Below are 26563 nucleotides of genomic sequence, written 5' to 3'. Positions count from 1 at the left end.
AGCAGCTAGAAAATCACAATCAATGAGGGACCTATTTGAATACTTTTAGGAGCCTTAGGAACCTTAGGAGGTTTGTGCTGGCCACCATGGCAGACTGAAAAATGCTGGCTTTTTCCCTGATCAGGAAATTGCATCCTGCTGTGAATAAGGCACGCTAGTCTGCATGCTCAATATTGCAGCCTATACTCAGGGCAGCAGAACCTTGTAGAATCTTCCCTGTAGTACATAGGTATGATGAAAATGTAGAGAAAAATGCAGCAATGTGGCCTGACACAGATCAGCTTTGTTTTGCCAATATACTTGTAAATCACTGTCTTCTCTTATTATGGTTTAACTTTTCTTTCTGTCATACCTTATCGCCACTCAGTTTTGGAGTTGTTTTCAACATTTAGTCCCCCTGCTTTACGGGTAAAATGTGTAAATTCAAAATATATCCAACTGATCGTAAATAAGGAATCATGTACAGGTGCTTAAAGATAGGTAGGTAAGAGAAAAATCCTCGGACTTATTGGAGAGTGAAGGTTAAATTTATTTTGTAAATGTTTGACAATATGGAGTTTTAGAAAAGCTGAAGGATAAAAACACAACTAGAAATGTGAAGAAAAATCAAAGATATGATAAATGAGAAACAGTTCTGAGTGTTTATTTTTTGGGAAAAGTATGAAGTAAAGAATAAAAACAAAAACAGAATTACCTGGAAAAACTCAGCAGGTCTGGCAGCATCGGCGGAGAAGGAAAGAGTTGACGTTTTGAGTCCTCATGACCCTGGGCCCATGGAGTCTGCACCAGCTTTCTGAAAGAGCATTCTACTTAGTCTCATTCCCCTGCCCTCTCTACATAACCCTCAAAATTTTAATTATTCGCGTATCTAAAAACTGTTATGAACTTTACTGTGCTTTCTGAGAGATTGATCATTTGAACATGGATTTGAGTTAACAGCTAAAACTTGGATCTGAATCGTAATAGTGTAGAGAAAGTGTGTGAACCGCTAATGATTGTTTGTTGCTTAATCTTTATGAATTAAAGGCACACTCACTGCACTGGTGCGAAAGCTATATGTATTCATCAAACTTTTTAATTTTATTATTTTACTAAGAGCATTTTCTTTGTTTTTGCAATCAGCAAAATCTTGTTGATCCTGATTTAGTGTTTACCATGTCAGATTGTATTTCTTTGTTTTATTTTTCTAGGCATCCATCAGTCACAGAAGAGATTTGTGCCTCCTTTAAAGAAGAAGACTGAAAATGAATGCCAGTCACAAATGGTTTTTGATCGTCAATATATGCATACCCCGATCAAACGTAAAACATTTGAAATAGGGTTAAGTAACTCCCTAAAAGATCAATCTCAGCTTAGGTTCAGAAGTGACAATTCTATTCCTTCAACCGTCCTGTTAAATGAGAACAGTAAAGGTCACAGCAGACATCAGCATGAAGTGACATTTGATAATTTGAATTGTCTTAGTACTGCACATCATAACGCTGAGGAGAAGGATGAAAATGCTAACCCTTTATTCAAGAAAAGGTAATCTTCTCCCATTTTGTATTATGCAGAGCACCCCATGTTTTTCTGCAGCAAGATTTGACAATGATTGTACCACTCTGCAATCAAATTTCTAGAGGAAAGAAGTTTTCATTAGAAAGTATACATCAGTACCTGACTTATTGCTAGCAAGTTTAGTTTTGAGGAAATGTCCAAATTAATATTTCGGTCAGTCAAGGTAATAATTAAGATAAGGAGATGATGTAATTTTAACTGAACCCAGCTGACAAGGTCGGAGCAGCTGACCATTTTACATCTCACATTTTTACTTTCCATTAACTTCAATGAATGGGTAGCAAATCCAATCCTTTCAGTTTCCTACCAGTCAGACAATTTTAAAAATTATCCTCATGTTGACTACCTTACTCTAGTGAAGATTTGGAGCTTTGAATGCCTCAAAGATACATAAGCTAGGTTCCCACATGTGTGAATTATTTGAGGCCTTCAAGGGTGTAAAGAGAGAAATCTGCTAGGGAATCTCAGAAACTTTCCTCAATAATAACCCTTGATATGGGGAGCTAGTGGAAGATCTGTCCAGAGCCCCCCTCAATTGCAATTAATGTTCTCGTCCAAAGGACGTAGACTTCCCTGGTAATAAGAGGAACCACAGACTCTCCATTTTAGGGCCAAATGGTTCCATGATTATATCCAATGTGTTGCTGAATCATATAAGCATTGAATCTCCTTGCTGTGGTTCCCAGGCCTGTAAAGTAAGCTGACCTCAGCTGGGCAATATTGTGAGCACTATAATTGGTGTGAATGGCCTCTGGGTTAGGTAGAGGAAAGTTGGTTTTATTGCTGGCTGGTAACTGCTGGTACAGTTCCCATATGCAGTTGTAGTAAGAACAGAATTGGGCGTGATGTTCTTACTGATAAATTACCATGCCTCACTATCAAACCTTACTATCAAAATAAAATAGCCACTTGGGCAAGGTCCCAGAGTGCATTTGGTAGCCACAAAACTGTATCTCATCAAGGAGCTTTCAATGGGAGGGAAAGAAACCAAAAAATATTTAAAACAAGGCCCTTATGGCCCTAAAATGGAGAGTCTGTGGTTCCTTTTATTACCAGGGAAGTCTACGTCCTTTGGACGAGAACATTAATTGCAATTGAGGGGGGCTCTGGACAGATCTTCCACTAGCTCCCCATATCAAGGGTTATTATTGAGGATAGTTTCTGAGATTCCCTAGCAGATTTCTCTCTTTACACCTTTGAAGGCCTCAAATAATTCACACATGTGGGAACCTAGCTTATGTATCTTTGAGGCATTCAAAGCTCCAAATCTTCACTAGAGTAAGGTAGTCAATTACAGAGCAGATTAATTATCTTCCTTAGCCAGAATGGCTTCTGTGGGAGCCAGAAAGAAACCAAATATACTTTCTTTGGCTCAGCTGGGTCTTTGAAGGTGACTGAGCCTTGCAAGAGAGATCAGCTCGAACCAGGGCAACCTCTATTGATGTGGCCTTCAAGCTCTAAGGTAAAGATCCCTGTCCTGAAAGTTGGAGCAGATCTTTCTCTGGCCCTGGCTTCTGGTTCCTCACAAACGTACTTGCACAGGTAGGGCAGGGCAGAATAGTGACTGTCTATATAAACATAATCACCTTATAATTATACTCTTAGAGCCTTGTCGCTCCTTCCCTCCAATTGGGAGATGTTGCACAGCTACCACTGGCACCAGGGTATAATTATATCTTGATGAGTTTACATAGGCAGTTTCTAATATAAATTTTGATATACACATTTATAATTGAACGTAAAACCTTGAGGTAAATACCTTTATTTCATTCCTTTGGGCTGGGCGGAGCAGGAGTATTTCCTCCCATTCACAAGCCTAGCATGTTGTGATTGGACCCTTGCAACCCCCAACGATGTCCAATTCACCCCTCCCCTTGTAATGTCCAACCACCCTCCCTAGCAATGTCCTACTGTCTCATGATGTCCGACCCCACCCCCCCTCCATCAGCTGAACTCCACGCCTTGCAATGTCAGATTTGCTTAACATCCAGTCTCAGCTGCTTTTCCACCTGACAGCCAAGTAGCCTGTCAATCTGGTTGGTTGTCAAGTGGGAAGCCTGTTTTAAAAAAATTAAAAGATGTCCTGTGGTTATATGCTACAGGATGTGCAGGAAATCCTTGCTTCTGGGTTTCCCATCTGAAAATCACTTCCCCCTCACCCTTCGGCTCTCTTCCTGGTCTCAAGTAATATGATTGTTAGAAGTACTAAACCAAAGCTTTACTATGGATCTTTTGAACAACACAGCTAAAGCCTGCCAAAATTGTTATGGTTATTTTAAGAAGTTTGATACATAACTTCATCATACTCATTAGCTGAAGCAAAGTAATATTTCATAAGATCTGAAATACATGACACTTTTGCATATTTTCTCTTCCTATAGATTATTTAAAATGCCAACCAAAGCAGCAAATAATTTAACAATTGTTAACTGCCCACCTTTTCTCGAGAGCTCTCTGTTACAAGATGAAAACTATGATTTTAGAAGTGTTGCTGAAAAACACACTGGATATGGTGAAACAGATCATACCAAACAGAAACATCAGAATGACACTCAGTCTCTGAAAAAAGCACATGTGCTTCCAATGATGCCTCAAGCACTTAATGTAAAAGGTAAGGGCTATTATTATAGCAGCTAAAATTGGACAAGTTTTCTGCCCTATATGAATAATTGTGAAGGCATCAACATAAAATGATGTAATGTCAGGAGAAACATATGACTATCTTTAGCGTTTGAAAAGTCCTGGATAGCACACTGGATTAGCCATTTCTATTTAATTTAGTATCTTTTAAACTTCATTAAGTCCTCTTTCATATTCTACTTTCAAGACTGATGAGTCCAAGGCTGGATTTCCCTCTTTTCACTGGATAATGGCAGAAGGTTTCTGCCCACTAGCCTAGTCCTATCGTGACCCCAGTTGCACTGACAGTGACCAGTTTATTATGCAGGGTGGGCTGTCAGTTAGATTCTTGGTGCTGCCCAACAAAATTCAATATTGTAATGGGATACCCATTGCAGTGCTTCACAGAGGATGAGAGATCATTAAAAGGGCAGGCATGCTTCAGAGTTTCTTTGGCATATCTGGACAAGAGGTTCTTATTAAGCAGTGGGTCCTCTAGAAGCCAACAAAGGGAAAAGTGCTCATTGTTAGGCTTTCTCCCTCCAACTGACACTAACGAGCTTGATGTCTCTGCCACTGGATATGCTAATTCATCTCTCCTGGTAGCCCCCTTGGATCACGAGTAAGCAGAAGATGGAGAAATTGTCTGGTTTCTTGGGTGCAGACCCATAGACCATCTGCTTGGATGGTCGGGGGTGGTTGGGGGGGGTGGGTGGGATGGGATGGGTGACAGGTGTCCACAATTCTTGCTGAGCGGGAAGGAGGAAATATTTCCATGGGATTCAGTGATGGACCATCCCATTTCCCTTAAATTTTTGTTTCCACAATGCCTGAATAACATGTATGCAATTTTCAAATCTCTGTTTTTCCTGCCTTTTTGTGTTTCACTCCAGCCATTTTTGTTTAATTTTACTTGTTGCACCAGCAAGATGTGCTGTGGGGGCAATTCCTTCAAAGTGACAATGCAAGGATAATCCTGCCAAACAGTACTTCCTGGCATTGAAAGAGCAAGACTAAGAGGAAATACCATTTGTACTGGTGTGAAGTAGGAACAGAGGAAATGTGGTTTTAGCTAGTAGATAGAGACAGAGGGGGTTTAAGACAAATACCAAGTGACAAGACAATTTGAAGTGGTTGGGGGAGACTGAACTGATAATTGAGAGGGCAGTGAATTGTTTGAGGTGGAGATGTTGCTTGAACAGCTAATTCATTCTGAAAATATCAACATAAATCACATTTAAACAGCAAAAATTGTTGTTTCTCAAAGCTTAGTCCCATAATGATTGGCAAATGTTAGTAACCAAGTCTTTTCTACGACTATTATTTCTGTGCTTTGCTTTTGTTAGCTATGTACAAAATTAAAAATGGAGTAGGGCACCTATACACTACCTGTTCCAGTACTTGGTTTATAACATAACTCATGATAGATGCACTATAATAAATGTGGGTCAAAAGAATAAAAAAGTGAATTTGCATTTATGTAGTACCTTACTTCTCTTAGGGCCTAAAGCACATCACATTCAATGAATACCTTGGAAGTGCATTCGTGGTCATCATGTAGATGAATCAGTACATGTGTCATATTATGATCTGAGTGTATGCTTGTTGTGATTGAAAATGAATAAAATTTTGCACTAGAATTGTGGTTCACGAGGTATATAATAAACGCACATGCAGTAGATGGATTGCTAGGGATCATAGGTCAAGTACCTGAAACCCCCTTCCGAATGAAATTCCACCAGATGGAATTCAGTGGTTCAAGAAGGCAGTTCACCATCACCTTCTCAAGGGCAATTGGAGATGAACAACAAATGCTCAGTTTGCCCGTGACACTTGCATCCCACAAAAGGATATGAACGATAGAGGTTTAATGACTTCTAGTATTTTCAATCAAGTGTACCTTGAGGCTTAACTAAGTCTCCCAAGCTTTAAAAAAAAATTGAAATAAAAGTGGGAAATGCTGGAAATACTCACCATGTCTGATAGCATCTGTGGAGAGTGAACCAGATTTCTGATGAAAGGCCTGGGTACTTCCAGCATTTTCTGTTTTATTTCAGATCTCCAGCGTCAGCAGTATCTTTCTTTTCTATAAAAGTTTGATCGTTGGTCTATGCTGCTTTAGCTGAAGTCAGTCTTGGTGGCTGGGGGAAGTGGGGAGGGTGCAGGGATGGCACCATAATAGATCTCAGCATAATGTGCTGGGAAAAGCAAAAAATAGCCAGGATCCTGCTCCTGATCACTTTGCAATAATCCCTCAGAAAATAATTATGTATCCACATTGGGTGACTATAATATTGGACTCAACTGTGATGCATTCACAGCTGAATAGTCCATCAAGACACTGTAAGAGTCAAATAAAAAGAATAGTCACTTAGTAAATTATCAATGACCTTTAGCACATATGGAAATATACCCCCAGATGAGTCAATTCCAAGGAAAATAAAAGAAAGCAAATTGGGCAACAAAAGTGAATACATATTTGAAAAAATAACTTGCAACAAAATAATGACTGAAGTACCTTCCAGCTTTTCTTGATTCCCCGCCACAGTACCGGAAAGGCTCTGACCAAGGTTGCAAATGACATCCTAGTTGAATGTGACAAAGAAAAATTATCCTTTCTTCTCATTCTTGATCTGCCTGTGGCTCAGTTAGTAACATTCTTTCCTCTGGAGTCAGAAGGTTCTGGGTTTAAGTTCCACTTCAGGACTTGAGCACAAAACTCAAAGCTGAGGGAGTGCAGAGGCCCCATTTGCCCTCTCAAGTGGACATAAAAGATTCTGTGGCACTATTTCCCCAGTGCCCTGGCCAATATTTATCCTTCCATCATCATCATAAAAAAAAACACACATTTTCTTGTCCTTATTATACTGCTGTATGAGAGAGCTTCCTGTGTGAAAAGGTGCTGCTGCATTTTCTACATTACAACAGTGATTGCAGTTCAGAAGTGCTTCATTGACTGTAAAGTGTTTTGTGGCATCTAGTAGTTGTGAAAGGTGCTATTTAAAGCAAGTTTTTTTTGTCTGATGTTTTTGACACAGTTGACTACAAAATTCTCCTCCAAAGCCTCTCCATTGTCATCCATCTGGATGGGACTGCACTCGCCTGGTTCCATTTTTGCCTATCCAGTCACAGCCAGAAAATCACCTGAAATGGCCTTTCTTTCCACTTCTGGAGTTACCTTTAGTGTCCCTCAAGGATCTATCCTTGGCACACTCCTATTTCTCATCTACGTACTGCCACTCCATGACATAATTTGAAAATAGTTTCCAATGCAGGCTGATGACACCGAGCTCCACTTCATGACCCCTCTTGATCCCTCCACTGTCTCTAAATTGTCATGCTTGTCCAACAGTGAGTACTGGATGAACAGAAATTTCTTCCAAATAAATATTGAGAAGACAGAAGCCATTGTCTTCGGTCACCATTGCAAACCGCGTTCCCTTGGCAGTGACTGCATCCTTCTAGCTGGCAGCTGTCTGAGGTTGACCCAGAAAGTCACAACCTTGGTTTTATATTTGACCCCGAGATGAACTTCCAACCACATATCCACATTATCACTAAGATCACCTATTTCCACTTCCATAACATTGTCCAACTCCACCCATGATTCAGGTTATTTATTGCTGAAACCCTCATTCATTCCTTTGTTACCTCTAGACTTGCCTATTCTAATGCGATCCTGGCTGTTCTCCCTAGTTCTACTCTCTGCAAACTTGGGCAGCAGAGTTTTGAATAACCTCATGTACTCTGCTCCTCTTTGAAAGTGTGCCATGGGATGTTTTATGTCCATCTGAGAGGGTAGATGGGCCTCAGCAGTGCAATGTTGCAGTGGTGTCAGCCTTGATTTTTGTGCTCAAGTCCTGGAGTAAGACTTAAACCCAGAGCCTTCTGATTCTAAGGCAAAAGTGCTACCAACTGAGCCACAAATTGGTCAAGAAGGACAAGGAAGGATAATTTATCTCTGTCACATTCAACTAGACTGTCATTTGTGATCTTGCTCAGAGCCGTTTTGGTATTATGGCAGGGAATCAGGAAGAACTGGAAGGTATTTAATCATTATTTTGTTGTAAGTTATTTTTTCACAAATGTATTCACTTTGTGGCCCATTTCACACATTTCTCCTGTGCTCACAGACCTACTTTGGCTACTAGTCAAGCAGCATCTCATCTTTAACATTCTCACCCTTGTTTTCAAATCCCTCCGTGGCCTTGTCCCTCCCCATTTCTTCGATGATCTTCAGCCTTACAGTCCCCTAAGATCTCTGTGCTCCGTCAATTCTAGTTTCTTGAACATTTCCAATCTTAACCGCTCCACCATTATTCCTTCAGCTTCCAAGGCACAAAAGCTCTGGAATTTCCTCAAATCTCTCTACCTCTCTTTTCTCCTTTAAGGCACTCCTTAAACCATACTTCTTTGATTAAACTTTTGCAATCTGCCCTAATTCTCCTCATGTAATTCAATGTCAAATGTTTTGATTGATCATGCTTGTAAAGCCTCCTGAGACATTTACTACATTAAAAGTGCAATCAAAATGCATGTTGTTATTTAATTGTACTATTTTAACTTTCTTCTTTCTTGTAGATGCAACTGGCAGGAGCTCAGGAACTTTGAGGGCAGTTACTGAAATTCGTATCCTTTCAACATTTGCAGACTCTATTTTTTTACTATTAATCAAAGAAAAGTTATTAATTTTTTGAAACTGAGATATTTAACTCTGGCTCTAAGCAAAAAAATGCTGTAGGCTTAGATTTTTTTTTGGTTAGTTTTAGAATAATATTTTGAAGCTAAACCTGTTTAAAAGCTGTATGAAGCCAAACATTATGTAATTATTGTAATTGCATTATTGTAATAAGATGAAAATATTCATGAGTTGACCTATTCTAAAGGTGCATTAAAAGATCACAAACTGAGAACAGTCAGCTATAACCCATAATGATAATGGACAATACAAGCTTTTCTATTTCTTGGGGAAAGTATTACCACTAGATGGCAAGAGCTGCACATGCTATAACATTTTAAAAATGTTTACTTACTGTTGAAAATTGACTACATTGAGAGAGAACAGAAGGTGCACAGTTAAACTTTATATTCAGTTATTTAGCTTTTAATTGCATACTAGTTGCTAAATGCTGCAATTGACTTGGTCCTTAACAAGCTTGTACAAAGCTGTACAACTCAGAAACATTTTCAAAGAATTTCCTTATTTCAACTACATACAGTCCAAAGCATTAGATGATGTATGTCCTGTAATTAATTGCCTAATAATACTGCCTTTCTTCAAATTAAAGGCTGGTTAAAAAATGTATGACTATATGTGGGAGAAGCAGAAAAGAAATTGTAACACTAATAGCGAAGTGAATGTTGGATGGAATACTTTTCAAAATGTAACAACTTACTAACAATGTTGCAAAAGCGTAATTTAGAAACATGAGATTCCTGAGAAAGCAATTTCATTAATGGGAATGAAAAAAGCCATCAATTACAACACTCTGACAGATTAATTTTTAACACCTCTCAAGCAGCTAACAAATCACTTAACTGGTATAAATGTTGCAAAGTTTGTTAATCTAGCAGTGGAGTATGCAGTATTTGTGGAAAATAGATCAGCAGCAATTTCAAACAGACCATTTTTACAATCTAAGCCTTGGAGGCGCTGATTACCGCTGATGACTTTGAATACCTGAAGATAATTCCCAGCAAAGGAGATAATAAACATGATAGAAAATCACAGATAGAGTCAACCATAAGACATAAGAGCAGAAATTAGGCCATTCGGCCCATCGGGTCTGCTCCGCCATTCAATCATGGTTGATAAGTTTCTCAACCCCATTCTCCCCATAACCTTTGATCCCCTTACCAATCAAGAACCTATCTATCTCGGTCTTAAATACACTCAATGACCTGGCCTCCACAGCCTTCTGTGGCAATGAATTCCATAGATTCACCGCTCTCTGGCTAAAGAAGTTTCTCCTCATCTCTGTTCTAAAAGGTCTTCCCTTTACTCTGAGGCTGTGCCCTCGGGTCCTAGTCTCTCCTACTAATGGGAACATTTTCTCCCATGTCCACTCTATCCAAGCCTTTCAGTATTCTGTAAATTTCAATCAGATCCCCGCCGCTCAAACTTCTAAACTCCATCGAGTATAGACTCAGAGTCCTCAAACGTTCCTCATATGTTAAGCCTTTCATTCTCGTGAACCTCCTCTGGACCCTCTCCAGGGCCAGCACACCTTCCTGAGATAGGGGGCCCAAAATGGCTCACAATATTCTAAATGCAGTCTGACCAGAGCCTTATAAAGCCTCAGCAGCACATCCCTGCTTTTATATTCTAGTCCTCTCGAAATAAATGCTAACATTGCATTTGCCTTCCTAACCACCGACTCAACCTGCAAGTTAACCTTAAGAGAATGCTGGACTAGGACTCCCAAGTCCCTTTGCACTCCAGATTTCTGAATTCTCTCCCCATTTAGAAAATAGTCTATGCATCTATTCTTCCTACCAAAGTGCATGACCTCACACCTCCCCACATTGTATTCCATCTGCCACTTCTTTGCCCATTCTCCTAACCTGTCCAAATCCTTCTGCAGCCTCCCCACCTCCTCAATACTATCTGTCCCTCCACCTATCTTTGTATCATCTGCAAACTTAGCCAGCATTCCCTCAGTTCTTTCATCCAGATCATTAATGTATAAAGTGAAAAGTTGTGGGCCCAACACTGACCCCTGCGGAACTCCACTAGTCACCGGCCACCATCCTGAGAAGGACCCCCTTATCCTCACTCTCTGCCTCCTGCCAGACAGCCAATCTTCTATCCATGCTAGTACCTTGCCTCTAACACCATGGGCTCTTATCTTACTGAGCAGCCTCCTGTGCAGCACATTGTCAAAGGCCTTCTGAAAGTCCAAGTAGATAATATCCATTGGCTCTCCTTTGTCTAACCTACGTGCTGCTGCGTAATACATACATGGGCGTGAAACCAAGTAGTTGTTACTTATGATGCCAGAAACACTACTAACACTCAGAAATGTTATAGCAAGTAAGGTGGGAGAAGCAACAATAACAGGACTATGAATATTAGATTATGCATAGCAATATAGGAAAGGGAATATATTGTAGGAATTAAATCCATGGGCCAGTTTTTTAAACAAAATTCATTCTCTGGATATAAGTATCATTGGTAAGGCTAGTATTTATTATCTATCTCTTGTTGCCCTTGAGAAGGCGATGATGAGTTGCCTACTGAACCGATGCAGTCCTTGTGTTGAAGGTACTGCTACAGTGCTGTAGGGAGGAAATTTCAGGATGTTGACCAAGCAATGATGAAGATTCAGCAATGCATGTCCAAGGCAGACTGGTGTGTGACTTGGAGGGGAGCTTGGAAGTGATGGTGTTCTCATCCACCAGCTGTCCTTATCCTGCTAGATGATAGAGGTCAGAAATTTGAGATATGTTGTCAACGATAGATTGGTGAGTTGCTGCACTGCATCCTTTGGATGATGCACACTCCAGTCAGGTGCACCAATGTTGGATGTTAAAAGTGATGGATAGGTTATCAATCAAACTAAATGCTTTGTCCTGGATAGTGTTAAGCTTTTTGAGTTTTGTTGCAGCTGCATCCATCCAGGCAAGTGTAGAATATTCCACCACATTGCTGACTTATGCCTTGTAGGTGGTGAACGGCTTTGGGGAGTCAGAAAGTGAACCACTTGCCACAGAGCTCCTGTAGTAGTCACAGCATTTATGTGGCTGGCCCACATAAATTGCATTTATGTTCATAGGCAACCCCAAGCTGTTGATATCAAAACAGAAAATGCTGGAAATACTCAGCAGGTCTGCCAGCAACCATGGAGAGAAAAACAGAGTTAATGTTTCAGGTTTGTCATCTTAAACCAGAAATCTGATATTGTTTGATAATACTGTTGTGGACTGATTCCATCACTTTGCTGATGATTGAGGGTAGGTTAATGGAATGGTAATTGGCCAGATTGCATTTGCCTTGATTTTTGTGACCATTTTCCACATTGTTGGTTAGATACCAGTTTTGTAGCTGTACTGGAACAGCTTGGCTAGAGGCACAGCTAGTTCTGAAACATAGGTCTTCAGCATTATAGCTGGGATGTTACTTGGTACCTTTGCTTAGTGCATGTCGTAGATGGAATTCTAGTGACCATCAGAGTTCCAAACAATTATCCAACTGCACATATGCAGTGAAAGAAATATCATTCCCTAAATTTTCAGGTAGTTCCTGCCACACAAATGTAAGTTGTACCCAGAGGACAACCATGGTGCTGTTATTATATTTCAGTCCACAATGCCTCTACTGTTTGAAGGTCAGAAGAGAATGAACAGACAACCTTTGAGAGACAAGTGCTGTCCTTGGGGGTTTAGAAACCCCCAAGCTCCAGATCAGAGCAACTACAATGAGATCCAAGTTACTGTTGAGTAGATGATGCGCATTCTAAAGGATCTATTGCTTGAATCGCTTATTGAGGAGTGGTGGTGTTTATTTAACAGTCCAGCTGAAATCTCTAAAGCCATCACTGTCTGCCTAAGGCCCTTCAGTTTTGCTTTGCAATAGTAATGCACCTGTTAAGGAACTTGGAAGTGGATGAGAAAGAGAAGAAAAAGAAAAAAATGCAGGGCTAGGGGGAAAAAGCAAGGGAGTGGAATAATTGTATAGTTCTTTCAAAGAGCTGGTGCAGGCACCATGGACTGATTGGCATTATTCAATGCTGTATGACTCTATGATAAGGAGGATGACAGGGATAGAGGGAGGATTGTACTAGCCTTTCAGATCTATTTCCGGTAATAGGCACAATCTGAATTGACGAAATTTGGTTTTACAAAGAAAGCTCACTTTTTAAACTTGTTTCTGTATCTTTCTATATTCAGTCAAGTGAACCCATTCCCTTTCTCCCTGCAAGATTTGTCGAGAGCAGTTTTCTTCTTTATTTCACTTTAATTTTTTTCCATATCCATTTGGGGTTCTTTTTATTTAGCCTGAGATTTCTTATTTATCCTGTACTCTTAATGTTCAAAGGCATTCCAGTTTTTCCTCTTTTGTAATACTGTTCATTTTGTTGATATCTGAAGATGATAATCTGCAAAATAAAATGTGGGGAAAATGAACTGTGGGGCCTCACTGTATATCCTGTCATCCTGTGGCACAATGTGTTAGAATTTGATACCTGAGCACCATGCCACTTGATTAGTAAGGGAAAAAAATGTGCCGACAGTGGGAATATGCTGCTCAACCTGCATGTGAGAACAAAATAATGAGGTTGTGCAATATATTATGAAAGTCACATTGATTCTTGTCTTAACCGTTTTATCAATTAGATCTAAATGTTTATGGATTTTTTTAGCTTCTTTATACAGAGAAGAACTTTGTGATTTGTTCCCCGACTGGCTCCGGAAAGACTGTAATGTTTGAACTAGCCATGGTCAGGTTACTGATGGAAGTTCCAAGGCCGTGGTCTAATATTAAAATTGTATACAGTAAGTTTAATATGAAGAATTCTATTGATTCTTTTTATCTAAGACCGAACATATAATTTTCTCATTGCCATTTTAGAAAATCGATACAAGAAACAAAGTATAATACTGTATTTCTAATTATTGATTATTAGTTTAGCTAGCTTATTTATTACTGAAATAACTAAAATAGTTTGTCACGTATAATTTGTACATAGAATGGGTTGTAAATAATACAGCATAAAAATAGCCCAACTGTGAGAATGGATTTTTAAAAAATATTTTGGAATATTGTGTTATTTTGTAAAGGTGTGTGTGTTTAAGTTTTTTTTGTTAATAAAACTTTTACTTGTAATTTTTAAAAACACAAGTGTTACTGGACCTCTTGCTGCTGAGATTGGTACATCGTCTTCTTGTTATTATAAAAAGACTGTGGCCTATAGGCCAAGTTTCTCTCTGGGATTTGGTTTGCGCAGCAATTAACATTGGCTGTGGTCATAACACTACCACTATTATAATCCTTTTTGAGAGAAGAATAACTTGCATTGATAAAGCACATTATTTGGTGTCTCAAAGTACATCACACCTGTTATTCTGAGGTGTAGGAACTGTTTTGTAGATTAATTCAGTACCCATTTTGCACATCAGAAGTCCCCACAAATAGCGGTGAGCTGAATGACTAGTTAATCTAGTTTCAAAAGTATTAGTTGATAGAGAAATGCTGTTGAGAACAGAATAACAGATAAGTTCCATGGGATCTTTAAAGCCCACCTGAACTGTAGATGAGCCCCAGTTTAACATCTCCACTGAAGGATGGCACCTTGAACAATGCAAAATTCCTTTGGTAGTGAACAGGCAAATCACTGTCAAACATATGCTGAGATCCTGAAATGGATTGAACCCACAATTTTGTGGGCAAGGGTTTAAACTAACAATAACTATCATAATGGTAAATGATTCTTTCTAAGGATTCATTTTACCATGAACAGAGCTCCTCACTTACATTTATTTCATCGCTGCAGTTTGTAGAAGAAATCTACTGTTTCTGATTTTGTTTATTTCTTAACTGAGTTTTCTGTAAAGGTTGTTGATTTAAACATTGTCTTGTGTTTGTTTGGATACCTCTATGGGTGAACAGATTATTTTTAACATGTTGGAGGATTTTAAATCATGCTGTGCAATATAAGCAAGCAAATACTTATTGCATTTTTGCCTAGGTTTTCAAAATTCTGTTTATAGGTGGCATTAAACCATTTATTCTAAACTGGGGAAAGCTGCAATTCAAGTAAAAGATAAAGTTATTTTAAATAATACTTGTGTTTGTACACTGAGTAAACTAGCAGAGTTTCAAACCCTAAATGAGGAGTTATATATTAGCGTGGATTTTACCTACTCAAAAGTTGTTGTAGTTTGGTAAGTAGCTTTTATTAAAATAATGTACATTAAATACTCAGTTAAGCTTATTGAGAAATGCAGTCTGATGGCTTCCATGCTTAATCCTTTGATCAGATTACAAGTCTAAGTTGCAAAACTGACTTAATTACACTGAAATTGGCAACAAATTTTTAGGTTAATTTTACATGTAATGTCATCACTCTCCATTTAAATTATTCACTTTCCCCTTCTGTTAGATCCATTACATGTCTCGGAAGGTGAGTTGACGATTTGTTTTAAGATTTTGGCATACAAGCTCTTCAACCAGCTGGCAAAAGAAGATTGCAAAGAGGCTAGGTTGAATCGCCAGCCATTTTAATTAAATTTTGTTCCCTCTTGTGATCATGGGGCAGGATCCTCCCAGATTTGCACTAAGTGTGGTACCAGGCAGGAAAAAGGACATTTACCCGCTGAACCTCAATGGCACTGTATCGCCCCAATCCTGCCTCATTAATCATGCAATCCCAGGAAACACGTCAATTCACTGGCGAGCGGCCTCCAATTTGCCCGGCAGGCAAATTGCCACTTCCTCACACCAGACACCATATTTGAAGTGCAGCCACGCCTCTTTGTGCTTCCAGCCCAGGACTGCTGCACAAAGGATAAGGCCCCGAAAAGCAAGAAGACTGCAGCCACTCCCCCAATTCAGTGATGCATCCCTGAGATGCCTTGACACTGTAGAAGGCCGCCGTGATGCCCTCTACCCCCACTCTGGTAGCAGGAGGCCCATCAGTCTCACCACTCAGGCTTAGGAGGTGTGGCAGTAGTGGTCAGTATCAACAATGCACAGAAGAGGTTCACCATCTAGTGCAGAAAGAGAATGAATGATCTCATCCATTCCGCCAGGGTGGGGCAACCATCTCATCACTCCAAACTCTCACACTCACAAGCTCATCACACATTCACTGGCATCTCACTCACTGCCAGCTCAAGGTGACATCACCGCTCACTCTCTCTCACACATCTCACATCTTCGCCTGGCCTCAACTCCTCTGGAGACTGCCTCCTCAGCTCTCACCCTCTTGAGGCCAAGCGCAAATCAACATGTGTCCCCAAACACACCCTGGGATACATCCCTTCCCCAGTAATGCCCCTCACCCTGCAGCCTCTTCCTTTGCCTGAGGCCACTTCTCCCCCTTCCCCAAGCAAGCCATAACCCTGCAGCTATTGAAAAGCCACCCTTCCCTTACAGCTGGTCCCATAAGTAGAGACAGGTCTGTGAGCACCCGTAAAAGTGATGTGGTGCTGCCTGCGAAGCCAGGCGCTGATGACCGCAAGCGCTGCCCAAAGCAAGGCAAACAAGCCTCAAAGTCCTGAGTGAAGTGCAGCTCGCCAGGTGCACGTTGCTTATGTTCAGTTGTGAAACACGTCCGCATACAATCACGCCGGATGATCCAGTATGGGGGGATGGTTCTGGCTTATAATGATTTACAGATGTATTAAAGTGAAGTTCCCAACATCAAGCGGCATCATGAAACCAATTTTTGGCCATCCCACCATAATGTCCACTCACATCTGCCATGACACTTGACGCCAACAGGCATGGAAAAATTCGCCCATAGTTTCAACAAATTTTTGCTCTTAAATTACATGGCTCAAGTCAATAAATTGCCTTTTTGACCTGAACCTATTGATTCCTATTTTGCCAAAGCATAGTACAATGGTACAGTAACCAGTTTGAGGTAAATTATTATTTTAAACAAATATTGAAATAATTTTACCTACTTTTCTTGCAGTGAATACATTGCCCCGACAGCTTATAGCATGACCATTTTTACAACAGCAATAAGTAATTAAACTTGCATCCTTTGGCACTTGTTAGAGCCAGGGTAAAGAAGGTAATTTGGAGAATAACACTGAGCTCCAAAGTGGGTACAGTAATATACAGTGAGCAATAAGCTTATTGTGCATCATCTGTTAATTTTAGAGGAAACTTGCCCAATTTGTTTCCATGACTTTCCTTTACGATATATGATGAAATCTTTCATTTTCTTAGTGGCTCCAATCAAGGCCTTATGTAATCAGCGACATGAAGATTGGAAAGAAAAGTTTGGACCGATTGGACTGAACTGCAAAGAGCTCACTGGAGACACAGAGATGGATGACTATTTTGAGATTCAAGATGCCCATATTATCATAACTACTCCTGTAGGTGTCTGCCCTGAACAGTTCAGAGTAAATAGTACTAAACATTAAAAAATATGTAAATGTGATATATGCTAAAGGAGGTGTTTTGGAAGCAGCAACTGGTCATGAGAAAGTTTATTTAAGTGTAACGTTAAAATACCAATTTATTTTCCTAGCATTCATTACTGATAAATTTAAAAAGAACTTGCATTTATTTAGGGCTTTTTGTGGCATCAGGACACCCCAAAGCACTTTACAGTTAATGAAGTACTTTTGAAGTAACAAAATGGGACAATATCTTATAAAGCAAACATTCTCCCTATTACAGTTTTCACATTAAGAGTGTTCTAATTTATATTTTGAAACATGGCTAAAGTATTTCGAGACAATAGAATAACATTGTTCAAGCAAGCAACACTTAGGGGAATCTCCAGAAATACAAGAATGCCATTATTGAATCGTGGAAATTTACAGCATAGGAAGCAGTCACTCGGCCCTTATGCCTCTGCTGATTCTCTGTAAGAACTATCCACTTAATCCATTCACCAGGTCTTCCTCTATACTGGTTTAATTTTTTTTCTCTTTTAAATATTTATTCATTTCTCTTTTTATAGATTGTACTTTCACCACTGTTTCTGGTAGGACATTCCATATCCTAACAACTGAAGTAAAATAAAACGTAACCTCTCCTATTTTTGTAATCTTAAATTTGACTTCTGACTGGAAACATTTTTTTCCAGATTGCTTCTCATAATTTGAAACTTCTGTTAGATCTTCTCCTACCCTTCATTAACATAATGACAAGAGCCCCAGTTTCTCTTGTGTCTCCATATTGACAAAACCTACCATCCTTGGCATCATCATAGTGAATTCCTTCTGCACCCTCTTCATGTCTTTGGCATCTTTTGTAAATAAAAGGACACAATATTTTAGCCAGGGGCTAATCAATGATTTGTATTGGTTTAGCATTACTTCTTTGCTTTTGTACTCTGTACTGCTATTTATATCCTGCCTGTTTTTGCTTTGCAACTTAATCAACTTTAAGAGTACATCTGTATAACTAGGTCCAGATTACTTATATAAATATATATATATTGAACAGAGTAATGATCCCAAAACTGATCCTTGGTGTTTGTATACCTCCAGTTTGAAAAATGTCCATTGACCATGTTCTCCGTTCGGTGGTCCTTCAACTAGATGCTTATTCATTCTGCCACATTCCCTTTAATACCGTAATCTTTCATTTTATCAGGAAGTCTCCTGAACAACACCTTTTTAAACACTTTTGAAATATCTGTAACCTTTCCATTATGAATACAATTTATCATTTTCTCAAGGAACTCTCTTAAATGTGTCAGACATAACTTGCTTTTTATAAATCCATGTTGAGTGCCCTTAAATAACCTGTGGTTCCCAGGTGAGTATCAATTTTACTTTATATTATGGCATCTAGAAGCATACCAATTACCCATGTTAGACTAACGATAGTTACGTGTTTTAACCTACTAATACTTTTCAAACCGAAGTGTTACATTGACAATCTCCAGTCCTCTGGTACAACTCCAAGGATATTTGAAAGATTGTGGTCAGAGCTTCTGCCATTTGCTCTCTGACCTCCCACAGCAATCTATGCCATTAAGGCCTGTTGACTACAATGTGTTTTTTGACATCAGTATTGCATAAATCTCTGCCTTTGCAGGAACAAGATGGCATAACAAAACACCAGTAAGCAAATGTTTGTAAATTTAGCTAAATTAGAAGTCTTATGTTTCTTATTACGATTTATAAAAACTGTCAACGTCTATACATTTCCTAGTTGTAAAATATATGTTGAGGCATGGAGTGAAACGAAAATAAAATACTGGATGCTGGAAGTCTGATATAAAAACAGAAAATGTTGGAAGCATTCAGCATGTCTGGCAGCATCTGTGGAAAGAGAAACTGAGTTAATGGGCAGAATTTTTCCCTTGATAGGTGATCGCTGCTGCCGAAACAAGCCTCGCCGCCATTTTAAGTGGGCGGGCCAATTAAGGGCCGCCTGAGGGGAAGCGCTATGTGCTTCCTGTGCGGAGGGGAGAGGGATTCCCCAACTGTCAAAGTGCGCTCTTTCGCGCATGTACGTAAAGGAGCGCACACCTCCCTGAGACTAAGTGCTATCTCAGGGAGATCACTGACAGTGTTTCAAACTTCAAAAATAGAAAAATAAAAAAATGACTAAGATGTCCCCCTCATGTGACAATGTCACTTGAGATGGGACATGTTAATAAGTGTCACATAACTTGAGTTTTTTAAAACAGACATGAAACCTCATCCCGCCAATGGATGAGGTTTCATGTTTTTTCAGAAGCCTGCTAGGGCTCCTGGCCTGCCCGCCAGCCTTGAGGTTGGACGGGCCGGGCCTTTAATCGGCTTAATTATCCTGCCAATGGCCTCAATTGACCATTGACAGGTTGGCAGGTAGACAGCTAATCGCACTGTCCACCCGTGTCATTTTCGCATCGGCGAGCAGGCCCCTTCCCCAGCTCGCCAATGGAAAAATTCTGCCCAATATTTCAGCTCAATTATCTTTTTTTAGATAAAAACAAAAAAACTGCGGATGCTGGAAATCCAAAACAAAAACAGAATTACCTGGAAAAACTCAGCAGGTCTGGCAGCATCGGCGGAGAAGAAAAGAGTTAAACTCTTTTCTTCTCCGCCGATGCTGCCAGACCTGCTGAGTTTTTCCAGGTAATTCTGTTTTTGTTTTTTATCTTTTTTTAGAACCTGTTTGCACCCATTTGACAAAATTACAGGTACTCCAAGAAGGTTATAACTTTTCTAATCAAAAGTTTTAATAGTGCACTTGATGTAGAAGTGTGTTTGGCCCTTTGTGCTCACATTCTAAATATATTTTTCTAAGGAAAAATGGGACACCATGACCAGAAAATGGAGAGATAATTCATTAGTGCAGCTTGTGAGGCTTTTCCTTATTGATGAGGTAAACGTCTATATCTTACCTAGTAGACTTTATAGCTTTTTTAGCCAGCGGATTGTGAAATTATAGCTTACTGTTTTTTGACTGGATTAGCAATGTTTTTACTTCTAAGGAATTGTGGACATTCGGTATGCAAAGATGTTTTAAATAAAATGCATGTCATTTTACTCCCATTGGACTTTTAGTGCTGTTTTTTTACATATTGAAGTGACAAATGCCTATTATTCTAGGTACATGTTGTGAAGGATGAATGTCGTGGTGCAACTCTTGAAGTTGTAGTTAGCAGAATGAAAACAGTTCAGTTAGCTGTCTCACGTGTGTCTAATCAACCAGACGATAAAACGTTGAGATTTGTAGCAGTTTCCGCAACAATTCCTAATGTTGAGGATGTAAGTCTATTCACATCATACCAGATAAAATTAATGTGCCATGAATGAAGCAGTGCCATTTTTCATGATATCCATGAACATTTTACTGTATTTGTGCATCTTTTGTTCTACTTCCTAAGATTGCAGAATGGTTATCAGATGGTAGAGGACCGGGAATTTCCATGAAGATAGATGAAAGTTATCGACCAGTAAAGCTCCGCAAAGTTGTTCTTGGATTTCCTTGCTCTAATACTCAAACTGCATTCAAGTTTGACTTGTCTCTTAATTACAAAATAGCTGGCGTTATACAGACATACTCTGAGCAGAAACCTACTCTGGTGGTATTTATTATTTTAATTCTTATTCAATTCTTAATTCTTTTACCAATAGTTAGTAATGTGTTATTAAAAGTTTAAAAATCACCTTTCAGTTTTGTGCTACAAGGAAAAGTGTGCAACAAGCTGCATCCATACTTGCAAAGGATGCCAAATTTGTCATGACCCTGGAACATAAGCAAAGGTAATATTTTTCTCGAGTCATTTTGAAGTATAGACTTGAAGTTTGGTATGGTGAACTTGCAAATTATTGAGCTTGAAAGAAATCTCAAACTACAGTACAACACTGTGACGTATTTTGATGTGATAAAATAGTAAGCAAATACAAATATATACAAAGTTTGCATGAAGCCACTTTTAATAATTCTATTTCGGGACTAGTTTTACTTACCACCAAAATGTTAGCTACTAAACAGAAACTGGAATGATCAAAACTTGAGGCAAAAAGTTTATTTTTTGTCACATTAAACTCTGTTTATGCATCTTGTATTTTGTCTGGATATAAGATAGATAAAATGTTGTGTGCTGCATGATTTGTTAAGCAACTTGTTCCAGAAGCAACTGTGATTTTTTTTGCTTGTACAGAAATAAGTTTAAAAAAATGTAATGGAGTGAAGAAGATCCTGCATAAGTTCTCAAAGATGAAGCTATTGTGGAGCTGGTGGATTGTTCCTTTAACTCCTGTAAAAGATAATGCAATACTACATCTCTCTTAAATATTGTAGACTAATATGACTAATGTACCTTTTATTTGCATCGTAACTTATAGTGTTGAAGGTATAATGATCCTCTGTTTTTAAAAAAGTCCTTTTTCTTTGATTTAAGCAAATAATTTTCTGAATTTATTCACACATCTAACTTTTAAATTCAATAGATTGCAAAAATATGCAAACTCAATAAAGGATACAAAGCTTAGAGGTAAGATATTTATATTTTGAATAGTTAAATAAAAGAAATGTGTGTATTTAATATTAAGTGAAATTTATGTATGAATTTTAATAGATCTGTTAATATATGGAGTTGGTTATCATCATGCTGGTATGGATCTGTCTGATAGGAAAGCTACTGAAGCTGCTTTCACTGCAGGAGATGTGCCAGTACTTTGTAAGTCATATCATCTTTGAGATTGGATATTATTTTTCTTGTTCAGCTAGTTTTGTTTAAACTGATTTCATATGGCTTTTATATTGGATAGTTTCTTAGCTTCAGAATCACCAAACATTCAAGGAAGTGATCCTCATCAACAACAAAAACAAAAACACCTGGAAAAACTCAGCAGATCTGACAGCGTCTGCGGAGAGGGATACAGTTGATATTTCGAGTCCATATGACTCTTCATCAGTTCTGATGAAGGGTCATACGGACTCGAAACGTCAACTGTATCCCTCTCCGCAGTTGCTGTCAGACCTGCTGGGTTTTTCCAGGTATTTTTGTTTTTGTTCTAGATTTCCGGCATCCGCAGTATTTTGCTTTTATCTGAAGTAATCCTCATATCCACCATGATCTGGATCTTTTCCTGCGCAATACCTCGGAGAGTGATAGTGAGACTCAGATTGCAACAGGGATCCTTACCCTGAGCTTCACCTACCAGAATATATCTTCTACTGCCAAAAGCTTTTCAAAAGCTGAATTGAATATACACTATCCGACCAATACTCAGGCTGTAAACCAAAAAATGGTTGATATAAATAGATCAGATAAATGACCACTAGACAATGCGGCCCAATTTCGGGGACCAATGCCCTGAACTCCAAGGACATATGAAAAATATTTGACTTCTAAATTGTGTTGGACCATTTTTAAGGTGCCTGAGTAGCTGCCTGAAAGAGGCATTAGTTCCTTGCATATGCTACCGAGCGGTCTGAAGATTTTGGGCCTTTCAGGGCAGTTGGATTCCCCCAATGAGAACAGGTGCTGGCCTGCTCCACTTAGGTTTTCTGGATGTGATATGGCCTAGCTACCAGTTGCCATTGATAGGTTAATTTATTTTATTTTAAATTGGAGCTAAAGGGAGCAGAAGTAGGCCACCAGAATCCCACACCATAATCGACAGTTCCAGACAGTACGCCTCCCAGTCCCTCGCGCTTGGGAACCTAGCTGAGGTTTGCTGATTGTGACTTGGGCAACAAGAAATTCGATTCTGCATTGGGCAAGCTGCCTGTGGAAATGAGACAAATACTGATGCAATAGATACAGGCAGCTCACTATGATTATTTAGGTGAGAACCAAGGACTACCTAACTCCTTTTAATTTTGATGCTTTTGGTTGAATATTGGACAGGACACTCTCAGGCCTGTGGCTATATTCCATTTTGCTCCCCTGTATTCTAGCGCTAGCCCCTGTGAGGGATAGTTTGTGCCAAGAATGCTTTTATTGGCCCAGGCCATTGAAATTGGCTACAGGTGTGCCTGTCCAGCTCCGAGGTGGGGTGTTAGGAAAATCAGACCTGCCAACTCCACCAAGCTAATTTCTTCAGTAATGTCTTTAGTTCTACCATTTAGGCAAAATAACTAAAGATGTATTGATTTGTTTTTATACTTCAACTAGTTTTGGGGCAATGACTAACAATTTTTTTGGTATTTTTTTGTTACAGTTACTACTAGCACTTTAGCTATGGGAGTAAACTTGCCAGCCCACTTAGTGGTAATTAAATCAACAGTGCATTATGCAGGAGGAATGTTTCAAGAATACAGTGAAACCGATATACTTCAAATGATGGGCCGAGCTGGTCGACCTCAGGTAGCTTATGCAAAATAATAGGAGTGATGTGACAAATGGTGTTCTCCATGAATATATACTGAGGCCTCAGCTTTTCACCAAAGATCTAAATTAACTGGATGAAAGAGTAGACAGTTGTTTATCCACATTTGAGGATGACACTGTTGGTTGCATAGATGGGAAGAGGATCTTACAAAGTGACATGGGCAGACTAAAGAAAATGGAGTTCAATGCGGGAAAGTGTGAAGTCATCTGCTTTGGACCTGAGAAATAAAAAATATAATATATTAATGATAGTTACTAAGAGCTATGGTGGAGCAAAGGGATTTAGATGCATCTATACAAATCACTGAAAGTTATTACAGGTGTACAAAATGCAATCAATAGGCCTAATTTTGGCCTTTTTCTCCAGGTTAGAATTCAAAATTGAGGAATAAATGTTGCAGTTATGCCTTAGTCATCTAAAGTAGTGCATTTAGTTTTGGGCACCACGCTGGGGAAGAAAGTACTGGTTTTGGAGGTGGTAGAGCCCAGATTTACCAGAATAATACTGGGATATAAAGTCTTAACTTATGAGGACAGGTTGCAAGAACTTGGTTTATATTCCCATGAGTTTACAAGGTTGACCTAATCGAGGGATGGAATCGTGCAGTCCTGTTATTGGCGGGCATCATGTGGGCGTGAATGGTTAATATGGCGAGAAGGCAAAAAATCAGTTTTACACCGTTATGAAATCAGTTTGCATTCATCCACTCTATGCATCAATGGCAGGCCGTGTTTCCCGCCGCTGCACTCGGGAACCTAATTTCAATACTTTAGCATCTCGTTATAAGCCCTGCTCGCTTGAATCATCCCACCATGCTGGATCAACCTTATGTATATAAGCGACATGTAACTGCTGAGCTGCACTTCGCTCGGGATTTCAAGATTTGTTTGCATACCTTGCTTCGGGCAGCACTCGCGGTCATCAGTGCCAGGCTTTGCAGGCAGCACCTCATCACTTTTAGGAGGCTCAAGGGCAGGCCTCTACCTACGACCAGCCATAAGGCAGACCTGGCTTTTCAATGGCTGCAGGGCTAGGGCTTGTTGCGGAAGGGGGAGAACTGGCCTCTGACAAGTGAAGAGGCTGCAGGGTGAGGGGCTGTACTGGGGAAGGGGAGTATCCCAGGGCGTATGTGGGGGAATATGTTGATCTGTGCAAGTGGCCTCAGGGGCTGAGGAAACAGACTCCAGAGGAGATAAGGCCAGATGGTGAAGGTGTGTGTGAGACTGAGTGGTGATGTCCTTTGAGCTGGCAGAAAGTGGGATACCAGTGAATGTGTTATGGCCTTGAGTGTGTGAGTTTAGAGAGATGAGATGGCTGCCTTACCCTGGCAGCACGGATGAGATCATTCATCCATTTTCTGCACTAGATGACCGACCTCTTATGTGCAACATTGGCACTGACCACCTCTGCCACAGCCTCCCAAGCCAGAGTAATGAGACTAATGGGCCTCCTGCGGCCAGAGCAGGGATAGTGGACATTGTGGCGGGCCTCCACGATGTCCAGAAGACTTCCCAGGGATGTGTCACTGAATTGGGGGGCTGCACTCTTCTTGGCTTTTGGGGCCATGTCTTCACCAGTGCCCTCCTGGGCTGTAAGCATTGAGAAGTATGCGTGTGGCTGCAGTTTAAATATGGCGACCTGCGTGAAGAAGCAAAGAGGTTAACAGCATTGCAGGCAAATTGGAAGCTGCCCACCAGCGAGATAGAGTGTTTCCTGTGGCAGCTAACAAGGCGGGAATGGGATGATACAGCATGAAAACCTGCCATTGCGGCCGGCGGATAAAACTTTTTTCCTACCCGCTCCCACACTTGTGTAAATCTGGGACGATTCCACCCGAAATCCTGGAATTCTCTAACAGCACTGTGGATGTACCTGCACCACATGGACTGCAGGGGTTCAAGAAGGCAGCTCTCCACCACCTTCTCAAGGACAACTAGGGATGGGCAATAAATGCTGGCCCAGCCAGTGAAGCCCACATCCCATGAATGAATTTTTAAGTAAGTGTTTAAAATGATAAATGGCTTGAATAAGGCAGATCAACTATATCTCTGGTGGGAGAATTCAAGAACAAGGGAGCATAATCTTTAAATTAGAGCTAGGCTAGGTAAAAATTGCATTTTTCTTACGGTGTAATTAGAATCTGGAACACTGTAACGCAAAAGATTGTGGATTTTGGGTAATTAAAATTTTCAAACCTGATAGCAATATATTTTGTTAGCTATGGGTGTCAAAACATATGGAACAAAAGCAGTTTTTGTTTTCTTTAATATTTCATGGGATGTGGGCGTCGCTGGTAAGACCAGCATTTGTTACCCATTTCTGATTGCCCTTGAACTGAGAGCAATTAAGAGTAAACCACATTTCTGTGGGTTTGGAGTTACATATAGGCCAGACTGGGTAAGGATGACAGATTTCCTTCCCTAAAGGACATTAGTGAACCCGATAGGTTTATACAACAATTGATGATAGTTATCATGGTCACAATTACTGTGAGTCTAGCTTTATATTCCAGATTTATTAATTGAATTTAAATTCCACCCGCTGCCGTGGTGGGATTTGAACCCGTGATCCCAGAGCATTAGCCTGGGTCTCTGGATTGCTAGTTCAGTGACATTATCACTACGCCTCCTTAGGTAATTGGTGTTAAGGTACAGAGCAGCCATTATCTAATGCAGAGACTCCTAAATGATTTTTTTTCCTGAGCCCTCCTTTTGAGATGCATGCCACATGTCTTTCTGCTCAAGGCCTCGCATCTATCCCAATCCCTTAACAAAAAAATGCTAAATAATAGAACGGCAGAAAACTCGTTAGATTCAGAATTCTTGAGACTTTGGCTCCAAGAAAATTTTGGGCCCCTTTACATCTGATCCATTAAAATGCAAATATATAGTAAAATGCAAGATAAAATTGGCCA

At 39.8% G+C, this 26563-nt stretch overlaps 1 protein-coding gene across 1 annotated transcript in view; it reads left to right on the top strand.

Moving 5' to 3' along the window:
- The first annotated feature begins 4114 nt into the window (after positions 1 to 4114).
- hfm1 (helicase for meiosis 1) overlaps positions 4115 to 26563 on the top strand; it is a 118516-nt gene continuing 96067 nt past the window's right edge. Inside the window, exons 1-12 of the mRNA XM_041207838.1 lie at positions 4115 to 4168; positions 8758 to 8805; positions 9343 to 9413; positions 13539 to 13671; positions 17078 to 17229; positions 20108 to 20185; positions 20413 to 20571; positions 20691 to 20891; positions 20981 to 21069; positions 21760 to 21803; positions 21888 to 21989; positions 23479 to 23624. Of these exons, the coding sequence (XP_041063772.1) occupies positions 4141 to 4168; positions 8758 to 8805; positions 9343 to 9413; positions 13539 to 13671; positions 17078 to 17229; positions 20108 to 20185; positions 20413 to 20571; positions 20691 to 20891; positions 20981 to 21069; positions 21760 to 21803; positions 21888 to 21989; positions 23479 to 23624 (1251 nt within the window). The 5' untranslated portion in view covers positions 4115 to 4140. The remainder of the gene's footprint in view (positions 4169 to 8757; positions 8806 to 9342; positions 9414 to 13538; positions 13672 to 17077; positions 17230 to 20107; positions 20186 to 20412; positions 20572 to 20690; positions 20892 to 20980; positions 21070 to 21759; positions 21804 to 21887; positions 21990 to 23478; positions 23625 to 26563) is intronic.

This window comes from Carcharodon carcharias, chromosome 16, assembly GCF_017639515.1.
Source record: "Carcharodon carcharias isolate sCarCar2 chromosome 16, sCarCar2.pri, whole genome shotgun sequence".
Classification (NCBI taxonomy): domain Eukaryota; kingdom Metazoa; phylum Chordata; class Chondrichthyes; order Lamniformes; family Lamnidae; genus Carcharodon; species Carcharodon carcharias.
Note: the sequence above shows the minus strand (reverse complement) of the source record. Positions and strands in the feature narration are given on the sequence as shown.